This window comes from Cricetulus griseus, chromosome 2 (assembly GCF_003668045.3).
Source record: "Cricetulus griseus strain 17A/GY chromosome 2, alternate assembly CriGri-PICRH-1.0, whole genome shotgun sequence".
Taxonomy (NCBI): Eukaryota; Metazoa; Chordata; class Mammalia; order Rodentia; family Cricetidae; genus Cricetulus; species Cricetulus griseus.
In genome coordinates this window covers 11,924,523-11,942,132 of record NC_048595.1, presented here as the reverse complement: position 1 = coordinate 11,942,132, position 17,610 = coordinate 11,924,523, and the positions used below count along the sequence as shown (strand labels likewise).

General features: G+C 53.7%; 1 protein-coding gene across 2 annotated transcripts in view; it reads left to right on the top strand.

Annotated features, from left to right (window-relative positions):
* The window catches only part of Epha2 (EPH receptor A2), a 28,253-nt gene extending 11,220 nt beyond the window's left edge, over positions 1–17,033 (top strand). The window contains exons 4-17 of one of the 2 annotated variants that reach the window (XM_027399910.1): positions 4,394–4,549; positions 4,627–4,959; positions 6,516–6,631; positions 6,976–7,129; positions 8,214–8,313; positions 8,754–8,809; positions 9,033–9,158; positions 9,264–9,452; positions 9,581–9,642; positions 9,736–9,945; positions 10,077–10,226; positions 10,971–11,164; positions 11,587–11,742; positions 16,036–17,033. In XM_027399910.1, coding sequence (XP_027255711.1) covers positions 4,394–4,549; positions 4,627–4,959; positions 6,516–6,631; positions 6,976–7,129; positions 8,214–8,313; positions 8,754–8,809; positions 9,033–9,158; positions 9,264–9,452; positions 9,581–9,642; positions 9,736–9,945; positions 10,077–10,226; positions 10,971–11,164; positions 11,587–11,742; positions 16,036–16,141 — 2,108 coding nt within the window. In that variant the 3' untranslated portion in view covers positions 16,142–17,033. The remainder of the gene's footprint in view (positions 1–4,393; positions 4,550–4,626; positions 4,960–6,515; positions 6,632–6,975; positions 7,130–8,213; positions 8,314–8,753; positions 8,810–9,032; positions 9,159–9,263; positions 9,453–9,580; positions 9,643–9,735; positions 9,946–10,076; positions 10,227–10,970; positions 11,165–11,586; positions 11,743–16,035) is intronic. The other variant, XM_027399911.2, reaches the window with a different exon arrangement.
* The last annotated feature ends 577 nt before the right edge of the window (positions 17,034–17,610 follow it).

Genomic DNA, 17,610 nt, shown 5'->3' with positions numbered 1-17,610 from the left:
GGGGCTGCTTTGTCTGTGCTTCCTGTGCTGGCTTCTGCAGGGCCCCCGACTGGCGCCTCGCCTAAGTCCAGGGAGACTGAGGCCAGGTGAGCAGGTGGCCAGCGGCCTAGGCCAGAGGCTCAGCCCAACAGCTGGAAGGCTGGCCTATGGGGTGCCCCTGCCTGGCTCCAGTTTCATGCCCCCCTTTCATATACAGGAATACTTTATTCCAGGTACCAGAGTAAACACTTCATAGGCAAGCTCTATGTATGTCTGCCTAGTACCCAGAGAGGCTGAGGACTCTCCCATTTTACAGATGAGGTCAAGGCCCAGTGAGGGAATGGTGTATGCTCTCCCCATTGCCTGTGGAGTGCAGTGACTATGGCAGACCCCCTTTGGGCTTTTCCTCACCATCTGCAAGTAGCTCTCAGGGACCTGCCCACCTTGTGGCTGCATCCTAGAAGCTGTCACGTTCTCTCAGTCTGAGCTATTACATGTGATTTACTGTGGGTGTCGAGAAGGGACTCTCAGCCCAGGGCCCAGAGCAGTGATCTTGGAGCATGGTGGGACTGGGGACTCTAAGGGACGTTGATAGCGGCTCTCAGGCTTATGCCTGGCCTGGTATGTGATACTAAGTCCTATTTCTCTGAGTTTCAAGGCTAAGGGTTGTGGCAGCTATCCCCTAGCCTCATCCTTGTGCTCCCAAGAGCAAGGCTAGGCCCCTGTAGCCCTGCCAAGCAGGCTGGGCCCCTCCCTAGTTACCGGAGGTAAGAAGGTAAGCGGGTCCCCTGAACGGAAGGAAGGAGGCAGGCAGAGAAAGCCAAACAAGATAAAGGCTGGGTGGGCGGAGGGGAGCACTTATCTGCTGGGTGGCGGATATGCCCACAGATAACTCCCGGGGCATATGTGAAAGGAGCAGGGCCCTTAGAATCAGGAATGGGGTTCCCCTTTCCTGTAGGTAACACAGAGCCTGTTGGGGGCACCCTCCATGCCCTGGGTCAGTAACTCACAGGTTGCGGTTCCATGCAGAGGGCCAAGGTAATGAGGTAGTGTTCTGGTTGCTGGCTGTTCCTGGATTGGGAAGGCCAGTTGCCACCAGGACTGACCTCTTGACCTCACAACCTCACCACCCGAAGCCTGAGAGGTGGCTGGGCCTGGGGAGGGGCTCCACAAGGAGCTGGATTAGCTCCACACAGAGGGCGTCCGTCCCTGAGTCACCCTGCACTGCCACCCGAGGGGCGGGCATCAAGAACTGGAAAAACCAGGGTGCAGCCCTTGCTACAGTGCTTGTGCCCCAGTTCTCCTGCTTGGAGTGGCCCAGGCCTGCCAGGCAACTAGGGCCAGAGATACACTGTACAGGTGCCCCAGGTGTGCCCGAGCCAGGTTCTCGTGCCAGTCAGGTGGGCCAAGTGGATGTTATCCCTGAGGGGCCGAAATGGCACTCACTTCTGAAGCCCTTGGCTGTGCATGGTGGGTTTACCATTCATTCACGCCTTCATTCCTTCCTTCCTTCATTCATTCATCCATTTATTCAAGACCCATCTGCTGAGGACCTTCACACCAGGCCACACATGGGGCAGGTAGACTAGCTTCCCACTCCTGTTCTCAAAACTGCCAGTCTGGGGGGTGGGGGAGGGAGAGAGAGGATCGTTATATGTGCACAAATAATTTCAAATGAGGCATAAAAGCTAGGCTGTGAATTCCCCGGAGCTGGGAAGATGCTAATCTGTCAGTCACACCACGGTATCCTAGTTCCCAGCATCGTGCCAGACACGTAGGTTGGGCTTGTTTCTGTTTGGTAAACTTGAACCTGAGTAATAGATGTCCTATTGGAGCACCAGGGAGTCTGAAACTGAACAGTTGGTGTAGGTTATAGGGGAGTTGAGCTGGCTGGCTATTGGCAGTGGGTGGGTACTTGGTGTGGTGGGTGTATTTGTGCGTGTGAGGCCTTTGTTGCTTGCCCTGGATGTTGGGAAATGCGAGCAAGTCTGAGGGTCCTGGTGGTCTTCACAACGTGTTCTGGGACTCCCTAGACACTTGCAGACTCTGGCAGGTGGGGCCTGGGGGTGCCCCAGGGCTCTGTGGTTGGAGGAGGGGGGCAATGCATTTTCGGCAGGCAAGCACATGCCCTGTGGACGCCGCCTCTCGTGTATTATCTGGCACATCCGTAGCGGAAATCTCTCCAAATTCCCTTTTTCCTGCCGGCAGGCAGGCCACCCCCAGGCTCTGGGGCCAAAGAATAGAACCCATCTCTTCCCCCACTTCCTCTCCTGGCATGAGATGGTGGGGAACAGGGACATAAGGATTGGCAGGTGGCTCAGGCCTTTGTGACCACACTGAGCACCAGGGCTGGGAAGAGGTAAATTGTGATTTTGGGGGCTGGGCCCTCCGACTGCCAGTCCCCTGACCTTGGTCCCCAGTGAACCAACACTTACTCACATGCAGGCGTCTCTGGGTTTAAGTGAGAGCTTTAAGGGAATGAAAGCTGGGATCAGCAGGGCCTGGCATTCTGGCGTCTCATTTTTGTGTGAAAGTTAAGGGAAGGAGAGAGCTATTTTTGTATTGTAACAGCTATGTAACGGGAGCGAGGCCAGTGACACACAGCTCTCCCAAACCCACTAGGAGGCTTTGCAGCTTGGAGGAGATGACTGTAGCTAACCCCATTAGCCCATTGGGGTGGTGTTTGGAACGATCCAGGCACTTCTCTCCAGGCTGGTCTGGCTCTGGTCAGGACTCCCTGGTTGGTAAAGCAGGGCAGCAGGACTCATGGCTTGCACCAGGTTTGCACAGCACTGAACTTTGTTCCAAATTGGAGGTGTTCCTGGGAACAGAAGGGGATGACAGAGGAAGGGACTTAGCTTCAGGCATCCTCGCTTTATCTTTTGGCTTGGAGACCTTGAACAAATTGGCCTGTCAGAGCCTCAGTTCTCTTAACTGCAGAATGGGGTGAATGCACCCACATATAAAGGATCACCTTGAAGATTAAATAGATTGTCAAGTCCAGGCCCTGCACAGTCGAGCTTCATCTGTAGGAACTCATGCTTTGTGCAGGTTAAGAGCTGGTGCTGGTACCTTTGTCTGACTATTGGTTCTGAATTAACTCCCTTCTCAAAATAGGTGCCCAAGTTCACAAATAGAGGGGTGTATGTCCCCAGTGACAGAGCCAACCTGGGCTACATCAAGGGGCCACAAAGAGTTAGGATGTTGTCTGCCTGACTTCTAGCAAATGCAGGGCACAGGCTAGCCCGAGATAGACCCCTGCCCTCCACCCCATCTCCTTTCCACTCTGCTCTATTGCCCAAAGAGAGCTGGGCTATGCTCTCCAGCCTGGCTTGGTCAGGAGTCTTGTACTGGCTTCCTGCGTCACTGCGACCATTCCTTCTGTTTGTATCCAGAAGGCCGCTTCATACCTTCTGTATGACTAGCGTTTACTCACCCTGATTCTCTACTCTAGGACCTCGGCCCTGTTAAACTTCTACACAGCCGTTAAACCCCAGCTGAAGTTTCCCCTCTGGCTCCTCAGATGCCCAGCCACTTCAGGGTAGACGTGTCACACATCCCCATTCTCTGTCCTTGAGTCTTAGTTTTACCTTGGAGTCCTTGAACCACATGGGGGTAGGCTGAGGAGGCGGTCAGTGAGTGATTGATGCTGGACCCTCCCTGAAGAAAAAGTGAAAAGGGGCATGCAGGCTTGATAAAGGGGTCCCCAGGGACAGCACTCTGGCCTCTTCCAAAGCCACCCAAGTCCTGGTGAGCCTTGCGAGGTGAGCCTTGTGTCTGAGCAGCTTCCTGCCTGTAGGCCAGGAAAGGGCTTGGAGCAAGGAGCACGGTAAGGAGGGACCCCCAGAGTCAGGTGCCCAAGTCCCTAGCCAGCTGGGCCAGGATGGACCACTGACAAAGGAAAGGCTACTTCCTGGCGGCCCCCTGAGAGAAGAAATGAAATGGCTTTGGAAACGAATCCAGGGGAAGAGCTGGGCCTGGCCTTTCCTGCCTCTTGGAGGCCAGCCCCGGAACAGGAAAGAGATGGAGGCCTAGAGTACAGGAGCCTTGGCAGGGGGGCATCCTGACCCGGGAAGGCCAGCTGGTTAGTCAGGGGTGGGGGTACATGGCTACAGTCTCTACCCTGGTCAGTTCACATCTGCTGTACACAGTAGAGATCCCGCTGGGCCAGTCTGCACAAGTCAGGTTATAGGACCTACTTATGCTGGGGGCAAGTGCCTGGTCCTCGAGTGCTAGGCTTGGAGGTGTGACACTTCTTGCAAGAGGCAGCTGGCATCAAATGTACCAGAGTTTGGGGCACTTGGGACAGGTTATTTTGGTACCCAGCAGGCACAGGCCATGGGTGTGATGTCAGGAAGAGTATGCTGGAGAAGGACATATGAACTGACCTCCTGTCTGTCCTTGTGCCTCTCAGCCTGCTCGCCAGGGTTCTTCAAGTCTGAGGCATCCGAGAGCGCTTGCCTGGCATGTCCAGAGCATACCCTGCCATCATCTGAGGGTGCCACCTCCTGCCAGTGTGAAGAAGGCTATTTCAGGGCACCTGAGGATCCATTGTCAATGCCCTGTACACGTGAGTCTTGCAGAAATCTGGGGAGGGGTGGCTGAGTGAGGAGACTGCCCTTTGACCTCTGTGTGGTCTTTGGACAGGTCCACCATCTGCCCCCCACTACCTCACTGCCATCGGCATGGGTGCCAAAGTAGAACTGCGTTGGACACCCCCCAAGGACAGCGGGGGCCGCAAGGATGTTGTCTACAGCGTCACCTGTGAACAGTGCTGGCCAGAGTCTGGCGAGTGTGGGCCCTGTGAGGCCAGTGTGCGCTATTCAGAGCCTCCTCATGCCCTGACCCGAACAAGTGTGACCGTCAGTGAACTAGAGCCACACATGAATTACACCTTTGCTGTTGAGGCCCGCAACGGCGTCTCAGGCATGGTGAGCAGCCGAAGCTTCCGCACTGCCAGTGTCAGCATTAACCAAACAGGTGAGCCGAGGGACGATAGTGACTACCCAGGGGGACCTGCCTGGGTGAGACTCGAGGGCAGGTGGCTGGGACTCAGTTGTGTTCAGAGAGACAACAATAAGTGGCTAAGAGCGGCTAACATCGTTCCTGGGTGTGGCAGCAGAACTTTAACTCCAGCACTCAGGATTCAGGCAAGGGATCTCTATGAGTTTGAGGCTAGCCTGGTCTAAGTAGTGAGTGCCAAGCTAGCCAGAGATAAATTAGTAAGATTCCTGTCGGGCATGATGGCCTTCACCTATAATCCCAACGCATGTTATGAAGGTGGAGGCAGGAAAATCAGGCGTTCAAGGGCATCCTCAGCTACATAGTGAGTTCAAGGCCCGTGTGAGGCAAAGGGAGGACATAAGGACTGCGTTAGGATCCCTAGAACCCACACGGGCGGAGACCAGGAAGAAGCCAGGATGGGTTTCAGTAACAGATTTCTGCCTCAAAATAAAAGGCGGAGAGCAATGGAAGAAGACAAGCTTTGGCTCCTCCACATACACACATCTCCCCCCCCCTCTTACACACACACACACTCACTCACGCACACTCACACACACACTCACGCACACTCTCACACACACACACACAGAGTCACTCGTGCATACTCACACACACACTCAACGCACACTCACACACACACTCACGCACACTCACACACACACTCACGCACACTCTCACACACACACAGAGTCACTCGTGCATACTCACACACACACTCAACGCACACTCACACACACACTCACGCACACACACACAGAGTCACTCATGCACACTCACACACACACTCACGCACACTCACACAAGTGAATGAGCACATACCTGCCCTCCCCAGCCTGGCATCTCTGGACCACTTAGCCCTGGGACTTCAAGTTATTTCTCTGGAAATTTCTTTTTTTCTTTTTCTTTTCTTTTTTTTTTTTTCAGAAAGACTTAGAGAGCTGGGAAGGCGCTTAGTCAGGGAAGTGCTTGCCGCAGAACCCTGGAGACTGGGTTGGGGTCCTTGGCACTCATGTAAACACCTGGCACCACAGTGTGAGTGCCGTTGTAACCTGAACGGCGGGGTGGTGGGAACAGGACAGATCCCAGAAGCTCTTTGATTATGGGTCTAACTGAATTAGTGAACTCCAGAGTCAGTAAGATCCTCTGTCCCAAAAAAATAAGTCAGAGGGTAACTGAGGAAGAGGCCTAACGTCAATTTCTGTCTTTCACATGAACACACACGTGTGCATACATGCTAACACACAAGGTGCACACACCCACGTGAATACATTCCACATATACCACACACACAGAAGAATATATTATAGAAGGCTCTTCAAGCCTTGCCTGGTCTCCAATCAGCTAGCGCCTTAGTTATTATGCATTCGTGAATGAAGGTCTGTCCCCAGGGCGCCTCTGAGGTCGGTCAGGGCGGGAGTTCAAGAGCCCAAGGCAGGGCCTGAAGAGGGTGGATGTGGGGTAGCTGACGTTCACCTCTCCACCCTTCACCCCTTAATGGCTTCTCATGCCCCTCCCCATCTTCCTCTGCCCAGAACCCCCCAAGGTGAGGCTCGAAGACCGCAGTACCACCTCACTGAGTGTCACCTGGAGCATCCCAGTGCCACAGCAGAGCCGCGTTTGGAAGTACGAAGTCACCTACCGCAAGAAGGTAATGCTGAGTTTGGGCAGAGGCCATGGAGACGCTCAGTGCATCCGGGGACTCTGAGGTCTCCCAGGACAGCACAGCAGAGGATTATGGGGGAGAATGTTTTGGGTTCTCAAAGCCAGTTAGAGTGGGCTGTTTGGGATTCAGACAGTTCTGGGGTCACATGGTCCCCCTTTTGGCCTCTGGTGAGTCTTTGTACTTCTGCACCTTGGTTTCCTGGTCCCAAGAGTATCTGTTTAGTTGGATAACACAGGAAACCACCTTTCTGGCTGGGGTCTTGGCTCGTAGCTGAGGCCCTGGCCTACCTTACCTTCACTGTCTGATCCTCTAACCACCACCATCCACAGGGGGATGCCAACAGCTACAATGTGCGCCGCACGGAAGGCTTCTCTGTGACCCTGGATGACCTGGCTCCCGATACTACCTACCTGGTGCAGGTGCAGGCATTGACACAGGAAGGCCAGGGCGCCGGGAGCAAGGTGCACGAGTTCCAGACACTGTGTAAGTCAGGGGACCGGGGGTGACCCTGAACTAAGTAGGACATTGTCGGGGAGGAAGAGTCTACAATGCCCCCTTCCTTTTAGCCAGGGCATGGAGCAGCGTATGTGGGGGAGGGCCAGGACCAAGACTGGCATGTAGGACCAGGGATGTGTGTTCAGGGCAGTGTTAAGAGGTGAAGGGAGGCTGTGGCCCTGGTATTGATATTTCTGAGTTCAAACCCTGCACAAGGAAGTGTGAGCACTGGGCTGGGATATAGCTCAATTGGTAGAGGACTTACCTAGCATCCCCAACGCCTTGGGTTCAATCCTTTATACATGTGTAAATCCCCAGTGTGTGCCTGTGAAGGATCAGATGTTTTAAGGTCATCCTCAGTTAAACATGATGAGGCTAGCCTGGGCTAATGAGCCATTCTGCCTTAAAACCTAAATGAATATTTAAATAAATACATAAAACAAAATTAACAAACAGCTAAAGATTAGGGTCCTTAATTTTTCCTCCATGGACCATCAGGAAGGCCCCCCTCTGCCTGGCTGTGAGCTGGTAATTAATGTCCCCAGGAGGGAGTCTGGAGAGGTGGCTTGGGTAAGATGGAGTACTTCTCTTGCAGAAGACCCAAGTTCCCAGCATTCGTGGGACAGTTCCCAGCCACCTATAACTCCAGGGCCAGGCATCTGCACTCACACCCCCATGTATATATTCATAATTAAAAACAAATCTGTTTGTCTTATTGGTCTTTTATTTGTATATTTTGCTTCCCATTTTCTTTTTGTTTTTATAAGGTTGTATTGTGTATGTGTGTTTTTTAGTTTTGTTTCTTTGCGGGTTTGTTTGTTTCTTAAATAGAAGAGAAGGCCTGGAGTTGGTAGGGCAGAAGGATCTAGGAAGGGAAAAGTGTGACCAGAAAAAGAAAAAAAAAAATTTTCAATTAAAAAATTGAAATCCTGAAGAAACTTGAAAGTAAACACACTCAGCATGCTGTTCGTGCCCAGGCTCCTCAGGTCCCTAAAGGGAGCTTTGAGTGCAGTAGGGTGTGTCTGTAGGATTTGGAGTGGGGGCTCTCTCATCAGCTGCTATCTCCCAACAGCCACGGAGGGATCTGCCAACATGGCGATGATCGGCGGTGTGGCTGTTGGCGTGGTCTTGCTTCTAGGGCTGGCAGGAGTCGGCTTCTTCATCCATAGAAGGTTTGTCACACCTCCTCCTGGGTTCCCCAAGGGCCTTGGTTGGATACAGAAAGGCAGAGCCCCAAGTAGGCCAAGCTGATTTAATCTAATTTAATCCAGGCTTGTGGGATCCTTGCCTATGGGAGGATGAGTGGGATTTTAGGGACCACAGTGGCCGTAAGTCATTGTGTTCCTTCTTAACTTGTTCCGGACATGGGGCAGGGTGCTCTAGCTAGTTCAAACGAGAGAAACCCTCGTGCTAGTTGCTTATGTGGCCATTGCAGAGAGCTCCAAGTGTGAGTCTGGACCTGGTGGCTTCCCCTGCCTTCCCCTTACCCTCTGCCTCACATGGAGGCTTAATGGATTGCTTGGCAGTGTGGCCAGGGCATGGTCGGTAGATCCTTTTGGCCAGCCCAGGCTGTACTGACCACGTGTGTCTTGTTCTGGGGGGTTTCTTCCAGGAGGAGGACCCTGAGAGCCCGCCAGTCCTCCGAAGATGTCTATTTTTCCAAGTCAGGTAAGATGCAGGAACCCCAGTCAGCTCCTGTGCCCCGGGAGCTTTCCCTGCTTATGGTGGACCTAGAGGCTTCACCTAGGGTCTCTGGCTGAAACCCTTTGATCCAAATCTTCCTGAGGTCCCTAGTCATGTGCCTTCCCCTTCTCTAGAGCCTCACCTCCCAGGAACCCCTCCTCAGGCTCTCCGTGAACGCCCCTCCACCCTGTCTCTTTCTCCCTTCCAGAACAATTGAAGCCCCTGAAGACCTATGTGGACCCCCACACTTATGAAGACCCCAACCAGGCTGTACTCAAGTTTACCACCGAGATCCACCCATCCTGTGTTGCAAGGCAGAAGGTGATTGGAGCAGGTGAGGCTCACCCTTGTACTGTTCACCTGAAGGAGACAGGTGACGGGTGGTCCACCTAATGCCCAGGCTTTAATGAGGACATTTCCACGCCTTGCCTGTCCACAGGAGAGTTTGGAGAAGTGTATAAGGGGACACTGAAGACATCATCAGGGAAGAAAGAGATACCTGTCGCCATCAAGACTCTGAAAGCTGGCTACACGGAAAAGCAGCGCGTGGACTTCCTGAGCGAGGCCAGCATCATGGGCCAGTTCAGCCATCACAACATCATCCGCCTAGAGGGTGTCGTCTCTAAATGTGAGGCCTGGGGGGTGCTCAGGGGTGGCCCAGGTAGTCAGGGTTGGTTCTGGGACCACTTGCCGCTGGCTGCGTGAGCCCCCACCCTGCTTGCTGGCCTCACTCACACCTGTTTCCATGTTCTACAGACAAGCCCATGATGATCATCACAGAGTATATGGAGAATGGGGCCCTGGATAAGTTCCTTAGGGTAAGGGCATGGTCGGGGGAGGTGGGGGCGGGAGGGGGCAGGGAACGGGTGGAAGCTGGGGCCCCTGGGAACACTGAGGGACTGTGTCTGCAGGAGAAGGATGGTGAGTTCAGCGTGCTGCAGCTGGTGGGCATGCTTCGTGGCATTGCGTCCGGCATGAAGTACCTGGCCAATATGAACTACGTGCACCGGGACCTGGCTGCCCGAAACATTCTTGTCAACAGCAACCTGGTATGCAAGGTGTCCGATTTTGGCCTGTCCCGTGTGCTGGAGGATGACCCTGAGGCCACCTACACCACTAGTGTGAGTCAAAGGTGGCGTCTGTCATACCTGGGGGTGGAGGGCTGGATCTGGGACCTGAGGAGTGAAGATGATGACTCTAGGTCATAGAGAGTCTGGCTGGCACAGGGGTAACTTGGGCTGGTCTCCTGCAGGGCGGCAAAATCCCTATTCGGTGGACAGCGCCAGAGGCCATTTCCTACCGAAAGTTCACCTCAGCCAGTGACGTGTGGAGCTATGGAATCGTCATGTGGGAGGTGATGACTTACGGAGAGCGGCCCTACTGGGAGCTGTCAAACCACGAGGTAGGCTCCTCTTTCTCCCAAACTGATTCAGTATCAAGGTTTCCCTCCCTCCCATACCTTGGGGCCTCCCTGACAGAAGAGCTTTGGGTTCAATCTTCATCGAGTAGAGGCACGCAGACAGTTCTTCTGTGGCTCATCGTGGAGAGCAGCCAGCCCCTTTAGTGAACACAAAAGTGGCAAGAAGAGGAGGATTTGTTGTGTGCACGTGTGAATGTGTGTTGGGTGTGTGTGCATTTGCATGTGTGTCCATGGCTGTGTGTGTAGGCACATGCATGTGCGCATATGTCTGCGTGTAGGTATATGAACGTCTGTATAGATACATGTGTATATGTGCATTTGTATATGTGTGTGTACATGTATGTGTGCATGTTACATGTACCTGGTGCCTCACCTAGTCTGGAGGCCTGGGATTCTGCTCATAGGGGTCACATCCCTGCAGAGACCTGGGAGAGTGAATAAAGCAGACAGGCTAAGACATGGCAGAGAGGCTGATCCCCAGTATGTGGGGAGGGTAGAGATGGGAGCAGGCTGGATTGCGGGGCCCATGGCGCTGACCTCTAGGGCCCCTCAGCACTTGCCCCATGGATGACTTTGAACTGTGTATGTACTTAAGAAAGGGTGCTTGTCTGTTTCTGGGGCTCTTCTCCCTATTTCTGAGCTGGGGCCCCTGGGCCGGGGCGTCTGTGTAACGGTTCTGTGTGGCTTCCTGCTAAGGCCTCCCTGGTGCTCGTGTCTCTCTCCTAGGTCATGAAAGCCATCAATGACGGCTTCCGTCTCCCCACACCCATGGACTGCCCTTCTGCCATCTACCAGCTCATGATGCAGTGCTGGCAGCAGGACCGCTCCCGCCGGCCCAAGTTCGCTGATATTGTCAGCATCCTGGACAAGCTCATCCGAGCCCCTGACTCCCTCAAGACCCTGGCTGACTTTGACCCCCGGTGAGCCTCACGTCCTTTGCCCATGCTAGCATCAAGTTCACTCATGTGGGTCGCTCGGCTTCTCAGGTTGACTGGATGACTAGGTGGGAGTCGGGTGTGAAGGGGCTCAGAAGTGTCGTATCAGCACCGGTGATGAAGCCAACTGGTGAATTGTTCAGTCCCCAGTAACTGAAAAAGGAAAAGGCCTAGCTAAGCATGGTCCAGTAACACCAGCACAGGAAACCAGCTCTATGCAGATGGGGAAACTGAGGCACAGGGTACCAGGACATCTTATGAATTCTTCCCTGTCTGGGCTTTCTCATTTACTTAGAGGAAACTGAGGCACAGCCAGCCCTATGCCCTATGCCCGAGTTAGGAGGGTAGGGGCTTAGTAGGTCATGTTCAGCAGCCCCTCACTCAAAGCCTGTGGATTTCCACCCTAGAGTGTCCATCCGGCTGCCCAGCACCAGCGGTTCAGAGGGAGTCCCCTTCCGTACAGTGTCCGAGTGGCTGGAAAGCATCAAAATGCAACAGTACACGGAACACTTCATGGCAGCTGGCTACACAGCCATCGAGAAGGTGGTACAGATGTCCAATGAGTGAGTACATACCTTTGGCTTCCTGTTCACCTCCAGGGACAGTGTCTGATCCAATGTCACTCCCCCTCCCCCTCCTCGCCCTCTCTCTTTCCCTCTGTTACTCTCCCCCTCACACACACACCTCTTCCTCCAGAATGGGAACACACCAGGAGATACAGACATCACAAAGCTGTCCTATATGGAGGGCTATTTGCCCACCCTGGACTGCAGTGTAAGGAATCATTGCTTCCATAGGCCCAGGATCCTACAGCCACCAGAAGCAGATTTTAGCTTTGACCAAGCAGGACCCAGAGCCTGGCGTTCTTTTCCTGGTGCCTGGGAACCAGAGCCTTGCCAACCTCTCCCTGTGTGGTTAACTTAGCCCTGCCACCCACCCCCTGCTGGCCTTGGAGATGCCCTTAGTCAGTCTATGTAAGTGACTTACTTGGTCACTCCTCAGCACTCTTCTCTGCACGCCACCCCACCCATCTCCATCACTGACCCTTCCCAGAACAGCCTTGGCAGGGACATCTCTTCCCGTCCCTGGAGGGATGCAACATTGTCCTCTTAGCCTTTGTGCTTCTAAAAATAGTTGTGGGTCCCAACAGCCCAGGATCCAAGTGTCCAAGGCCATACTAGAAACAAACCCTGGGGTGGGAAGGTTTTGGGAACTGCTTGGAGGAGATGACCTGGGCGTCCCATGTTCCTGGGTTCTAGCCGCTCTGGGACCTGGGCTTAAACTCAAACATTCTCCGGGGTCCCTGACAACCTCCAGCTGGGCTTCTGACCTGCTGGCCATGACTGTGGCCATGAAAACGGTGGGTCATGGGAAATGGACAGGGAAAACTGAGTAGAGGGAAGTGCAAGAATATGGAGGGTTAGCAAGAGAACCCAGGACACCTCCTGCTGCCAGCCAGCATCTGGGCTCACACCTGAGTTCATGTCCCAGGTCTGCCAGCCAGCATCTGGGCTCACACCTGAGTTCATGTCCCATACTGCCAGCCAGCATCTGGGCTCACACCTGAGTTCATGTCCCAGGTCTGCCATGCAAATGATTTTGGTCCGGCTTTGACCTTGGTGCCCCTTTCTCCATGTGGGGACTGAATGGGTGTGATTCAGATGGATGAGATGTCTCGATCCTTATCTCTTTCATTCTGCCATTCCCACGAGCCCAAACATCATGCCCTGGTTCCTGAGTCCCTCTCCATTTCCCTGGCAACCTGGGTCAGCCCCCTGGGTTCCTTCAGGTCCTCTCCCCCAGGAAAGCACAGCCTTTTCTTCTAGTGACCAGCACTGAGGGTGAGGAGCAGGTTTACAGGAAACACATGGCCGTAGAAACATCCCAAAATAGCCTGGGGCGCCCCTCGCCAAATCCTTTCCCACGAGCCAGGACAGGTTCCTGGACAGACAGGCAGTGCACACAAGCAGGCAGTGTGCATGCTCACGGGTTATTTGGAAAGTGTCTGGATAAAGCCCGGAAGTCGTTGAGCGCTCCTTCCTTCTATGTTCAGACCCACCGACTCACAGGGTTACCTCTGACTCTCTGAGAGGATGTGGGGATGGATCTGAGCGCCTTTTGAACACACAGACTGTTGACCGTACCATGGAGCCCAACAGGACCCCGTGGTAGAAGAAATCAGTCCCCTTCCTGGTAGGGCCATGATTTAGGCTTCAGTTGTCCCTCCCTGCCTTGAGCAGCCTCCCTTTCCAAGGACCTGGTCTCCTCTCCCCATAGTCGCTATCTCTTCTCAGCGCTATCTCTTCTCAGCGGGCATCTCCCATGCTATTTTGAGTTCCTAGCTGGATACAATCAAAATGGCTTTCTGAGGACCTGAGATAGTGGGGTTTTTTGTTTGTTTGTTTGTTTGGTTGGTTTTGGTTTTTTGAGACAGGGTTTCTCTGTGTAACAGCTCTGGCTGTCCTAGAACTCTCTGTAGACCAGACCAGGCCGCGAACTCAGATCTGCCTACCTCTGCCTCCCAAGTGCTGGGATTAAAGGTGTGCGCCACCAACACCTGGCACAGAAAGTGTTTGATTGTACTGTATCTTGAACAAAACAGCGGACCCAGAAGCCAGTCCTGCCCAACATTAAAGCTACAGAATACAGCATCCTGTGTGCAAGCTGGGCACAAGCTCTAGATGGGTCTTAAGGATTGGAATCCACTTGCTGGGTGTGAATGATGCAACTCCTGAGTCTCTGGGTACTATTATCCCCCACCCCCCACCCTGCCCTGGGCATGGTAGGTTTTTTGAGACCATGAAGATGGGTACTTGCATTCCTGGGATTTCTGGCTCAGGGGAAAGAAAAGAGGATACAGAAGTGACCTGGCCTATGTCTCTCCATTTATGCACAAGGGTCAATGGGATATCTGCACTGCATCCCTTAGGGGAGAGCGGAGGTGGGAACGGGGGCCAGCCTGGACCCTGGCGTGTCTCTAACTCTCACCCCAGTGCATTGTTCTATATGTCGTCAAGAAAAGGTGCCCTTTAGTCACAGCACTGGGGAGGTAGGGAGAAAGAAAGAACCTCTGGGTTCAAGGACAGTCTGACGGTCTGCACTCGAGTTCAAGCCAGCTAGGACTATACAGCGAGACCCTGACTCAGGAAGGCTGGCTGGCTGGCTGGCTGGCTGGTTGGTTGGTTGGTTGTGTTGTTTGGGGAACGAGCGCACTGCTCAGGAATACATCATCGCCTCTGTAAAAGGAAACGGGCTTGGGAGGTGCAACCAGACCGACCACAGCCTTGACATGAATCTGGTCTGAGAATCTTTAGACTCTCAGCCTGGAAAGGAACTGCTCTGCTGGGGAGAAGGCTTCAAGGTGGGGCAGGGGGCAGCCCTACAGTGGTGTTCACATACACACCCATTTACTCAGCACTGCAGGATGGGATCAGGCCCAGTGAGCCCCAGTTCCCTAGGGCCCCACCTTTTGCATAAGAGCCCCTTCCCTGGTGGTTACTCTGCTTATCCAGTCCCCACACTATGATCCCTTAAGGGGTGTGCAAAACATCCCAGCCGCTTTGTGGTAGAGCTTGGAGGTGGTTCCCCCACCCCCGTGTCTCCCCCCATCTGTCTTCTGGCCTTCTTGCTTGCAGCAGGAGCAGTCCCTCCTTCCCTCCCTCCCCACCTGGGTCTGCCCATCCCTGCTCGATGCTTGGCTCTTTCCGAGCCTGTGGGAAAGTCATGTCTCTGGCATTGCGAGCTCCCGGAGCTTGTACCATATAATTAACTCCAATTACAGCCAAGAGCTGGCCTGTAAAAACCTGGGTGTTTTCATGAGCGAGGGCTGGTGGGTGAGGACAGTGGAAGAGAAAACTCCTGAAGTTAGCAACAGACATCTGCTGACAAAAAGCTTGCGTGGCTCTGCCTAGAATGGGGGTTGGGGGAGAGGCCAGGCCAGCCTGCCCCTTGCTCATGGGTCCCTTGTGACCCATTGTCAGCCTGGCACTGAATCCTAAGCCCTGGGTTGGACGATATTATCCCTCGAATTCCCACAGGAAAGGCAGCCTGCCTCTGGTGACCTGCAGGCCTTGCCCACTAGGGTCTGGCAGAGCCTTATCCTTGAAGGGTCAATACTTGCCATTGGAGTTGGGGAGGGATGAGAGAGAAAGAGTGGAGGGGGTGGATGGGGCAGTCCTTGGATGAAGGGCCTTGATAGGACACTCCTAGAGAATCCCTGAAAAGCCACTACCTGAAGCTGCCCCTTGTCGATTAGGGAGGAAAACAGGAAGACATTTCTTCACAGCTGGTGTAATTCTGAGCTCTGGCACCTCCTAGCTGTGTGGCCTCGGAAAAGTCCCTATACCTCTCTGAGATTCACTTTCCTAGCCTAGGAGACAGGGGTAAGAAGGGCATCTAAGGCTGGGCAAATTGTTCTTCCAGTAAAGTGTTTGCTGGGCAAGCATGAGGACCCACAGTGGCACTCACAGTGCTGAGGAGGAGACAGGCATGTCCGTGAGCTTGGTGCTGAGAGACCATGTCTCAGAATAAAGTGAGCAGCTCCCAAAGTGAGCCAGCCCTTTGACATCCCCATCTGTTATACACGTGTGTGTTCCCGCTTACACACACACACACACACACACACACACACACACACACACACACACACAGCACCTCCCCCACACTCCCTGTGAAGAGCTGCTTGGAAAAGAGGCTCAGTGGGAGTCAGTTGGCAGCCCATGTTAGGATGTGACTCCTTCCCGCCATAGCCGGACCACCCTCACCACAGGACCTCTCAAAGTCCCCTTCCTGTGTCCTGCATTCCTCTCTGCCTCTCAGCCCTGTCCCTAACTCCCTCTCTCCCTCCCCACCCACAGTGACATCAAGAGGATTGGGGTTCGTCTTCCCGGCCACCAGAAGCGCATTGCCTACAGCCTGCTGGGACTCAAGGACCAGGTGAACACTGTGGGGATCCCCATCTGAGTCCGGCAGAGCCTTGTGCCCACCTTGACCAACAATACTTGAAAAAAACGCAGTGGTCTCCCTGCCGTCCCTGTGCCGGGCCACTAGGACTTAATTTATTTCGACTTCCTCATCTACGACACCCTGAGGACTCACTCTGCAGGGGCCTCTTGAACGACACCCTGGCTTGAGCTAGGGAAACCCCTGGATTCTGGGCAGGGGCCTCTTCCTCTGCCAAGGACCCAGCTAAGCACTTAGCGGTTACCATTGCATTCCCAGTGTGCCCTGGGGCTAGAGCGGCACCAAGACCATTGACTGCCACGTGGGACCTTTCTGAACAGACCTTCCCATCACCTTTTCTCCCCAAGAAGCCACCTCAGGAGCTGAGGTTGGGCGCTGAGCCCAAGACCAGATGACTAGGGCACCGTAAGCCCCACCCTCATTGGTAGAGGGTAGAATATGGACTTGGCTGGGTGGAGCCACACCCATCTACCAGTGCCTTCTTCAGACCCAGGGCCCTGCCCTCCGCCCTTGTTGGGCCAATTTCTTACTTTCCTGGGGCCCCCTCAGGATGCTTGTTTGTGTTGAGGTTTTTTTTTTTTTTAATACTTATTTTGTACTTGTGGAAAGATTGAGTGTGTGGCAGGGACCTTGCCAAGGCTGGGGACAGAGGATGCCCTGCAGTAGACATTCCCAGGCTGGGGGCTGGCCAGACTTGCAGGAGAGTCACTGCCCAGCCACCTCATCTCTAGCCCCTTTGGACGACTGTCGCTATGCTGTCAGTGTTACTGATTTTATTGGGTTGTTTTTGTTCTGTTTTTTTGAACCTTAACTTATTAATTTTTTTTTATATTTATTGTTAGAAAACAACTTATTTCTGCTCTGGAATAAAGCTGCAGATGGTTGAAACTGACCTTGGCTTTTTGATCCTGGATGCTCAGTAGGGTCTGTGGTTGCCTGTTGGGGCCAAAGGGGACCCCCGACTCCAAGCGTTGAATTTAAATAGAGCTTGCACAACAAGGAAGGGTGTTGTGTCACCCTTGGAGAAGGAGTGGGCAGGAAGCCAGGGAGCATGCCCCGGCCTCCACACCAGCAAGCCTGATCACCTTTGATCTCTAGGCTTCTGCAGGGCTGGGAAGTATTGAGAATAGCTGTTAGCTTTCCTCCCACTCATTCCCCTGGTGGGAGACGCTATAACAGACAGGAGGGCTAGCTACAAAGCCTTTACACGTTTCGTCATGTTGGAGTCAAGGCATTCACGAATTTTTGTGGGCATCTCTATTTTATGGAAGAAGGCTAAGGCTATGTCCAGTGACCAGACTTCCCTGAGGCCACATAGCTTTTTAGAGTCAGACCAGAATTGAAAAAAGGCCTAGAGGAGCCCCCCACCCCCACCCCCATTTTCTCATGAAGTGTAGAGAAGGGCAGTGACTTGCCCAAGGTCACACAGCCAAAGCCTCCAAGGAAGTCATTCCCCTCTTCAAATCCCA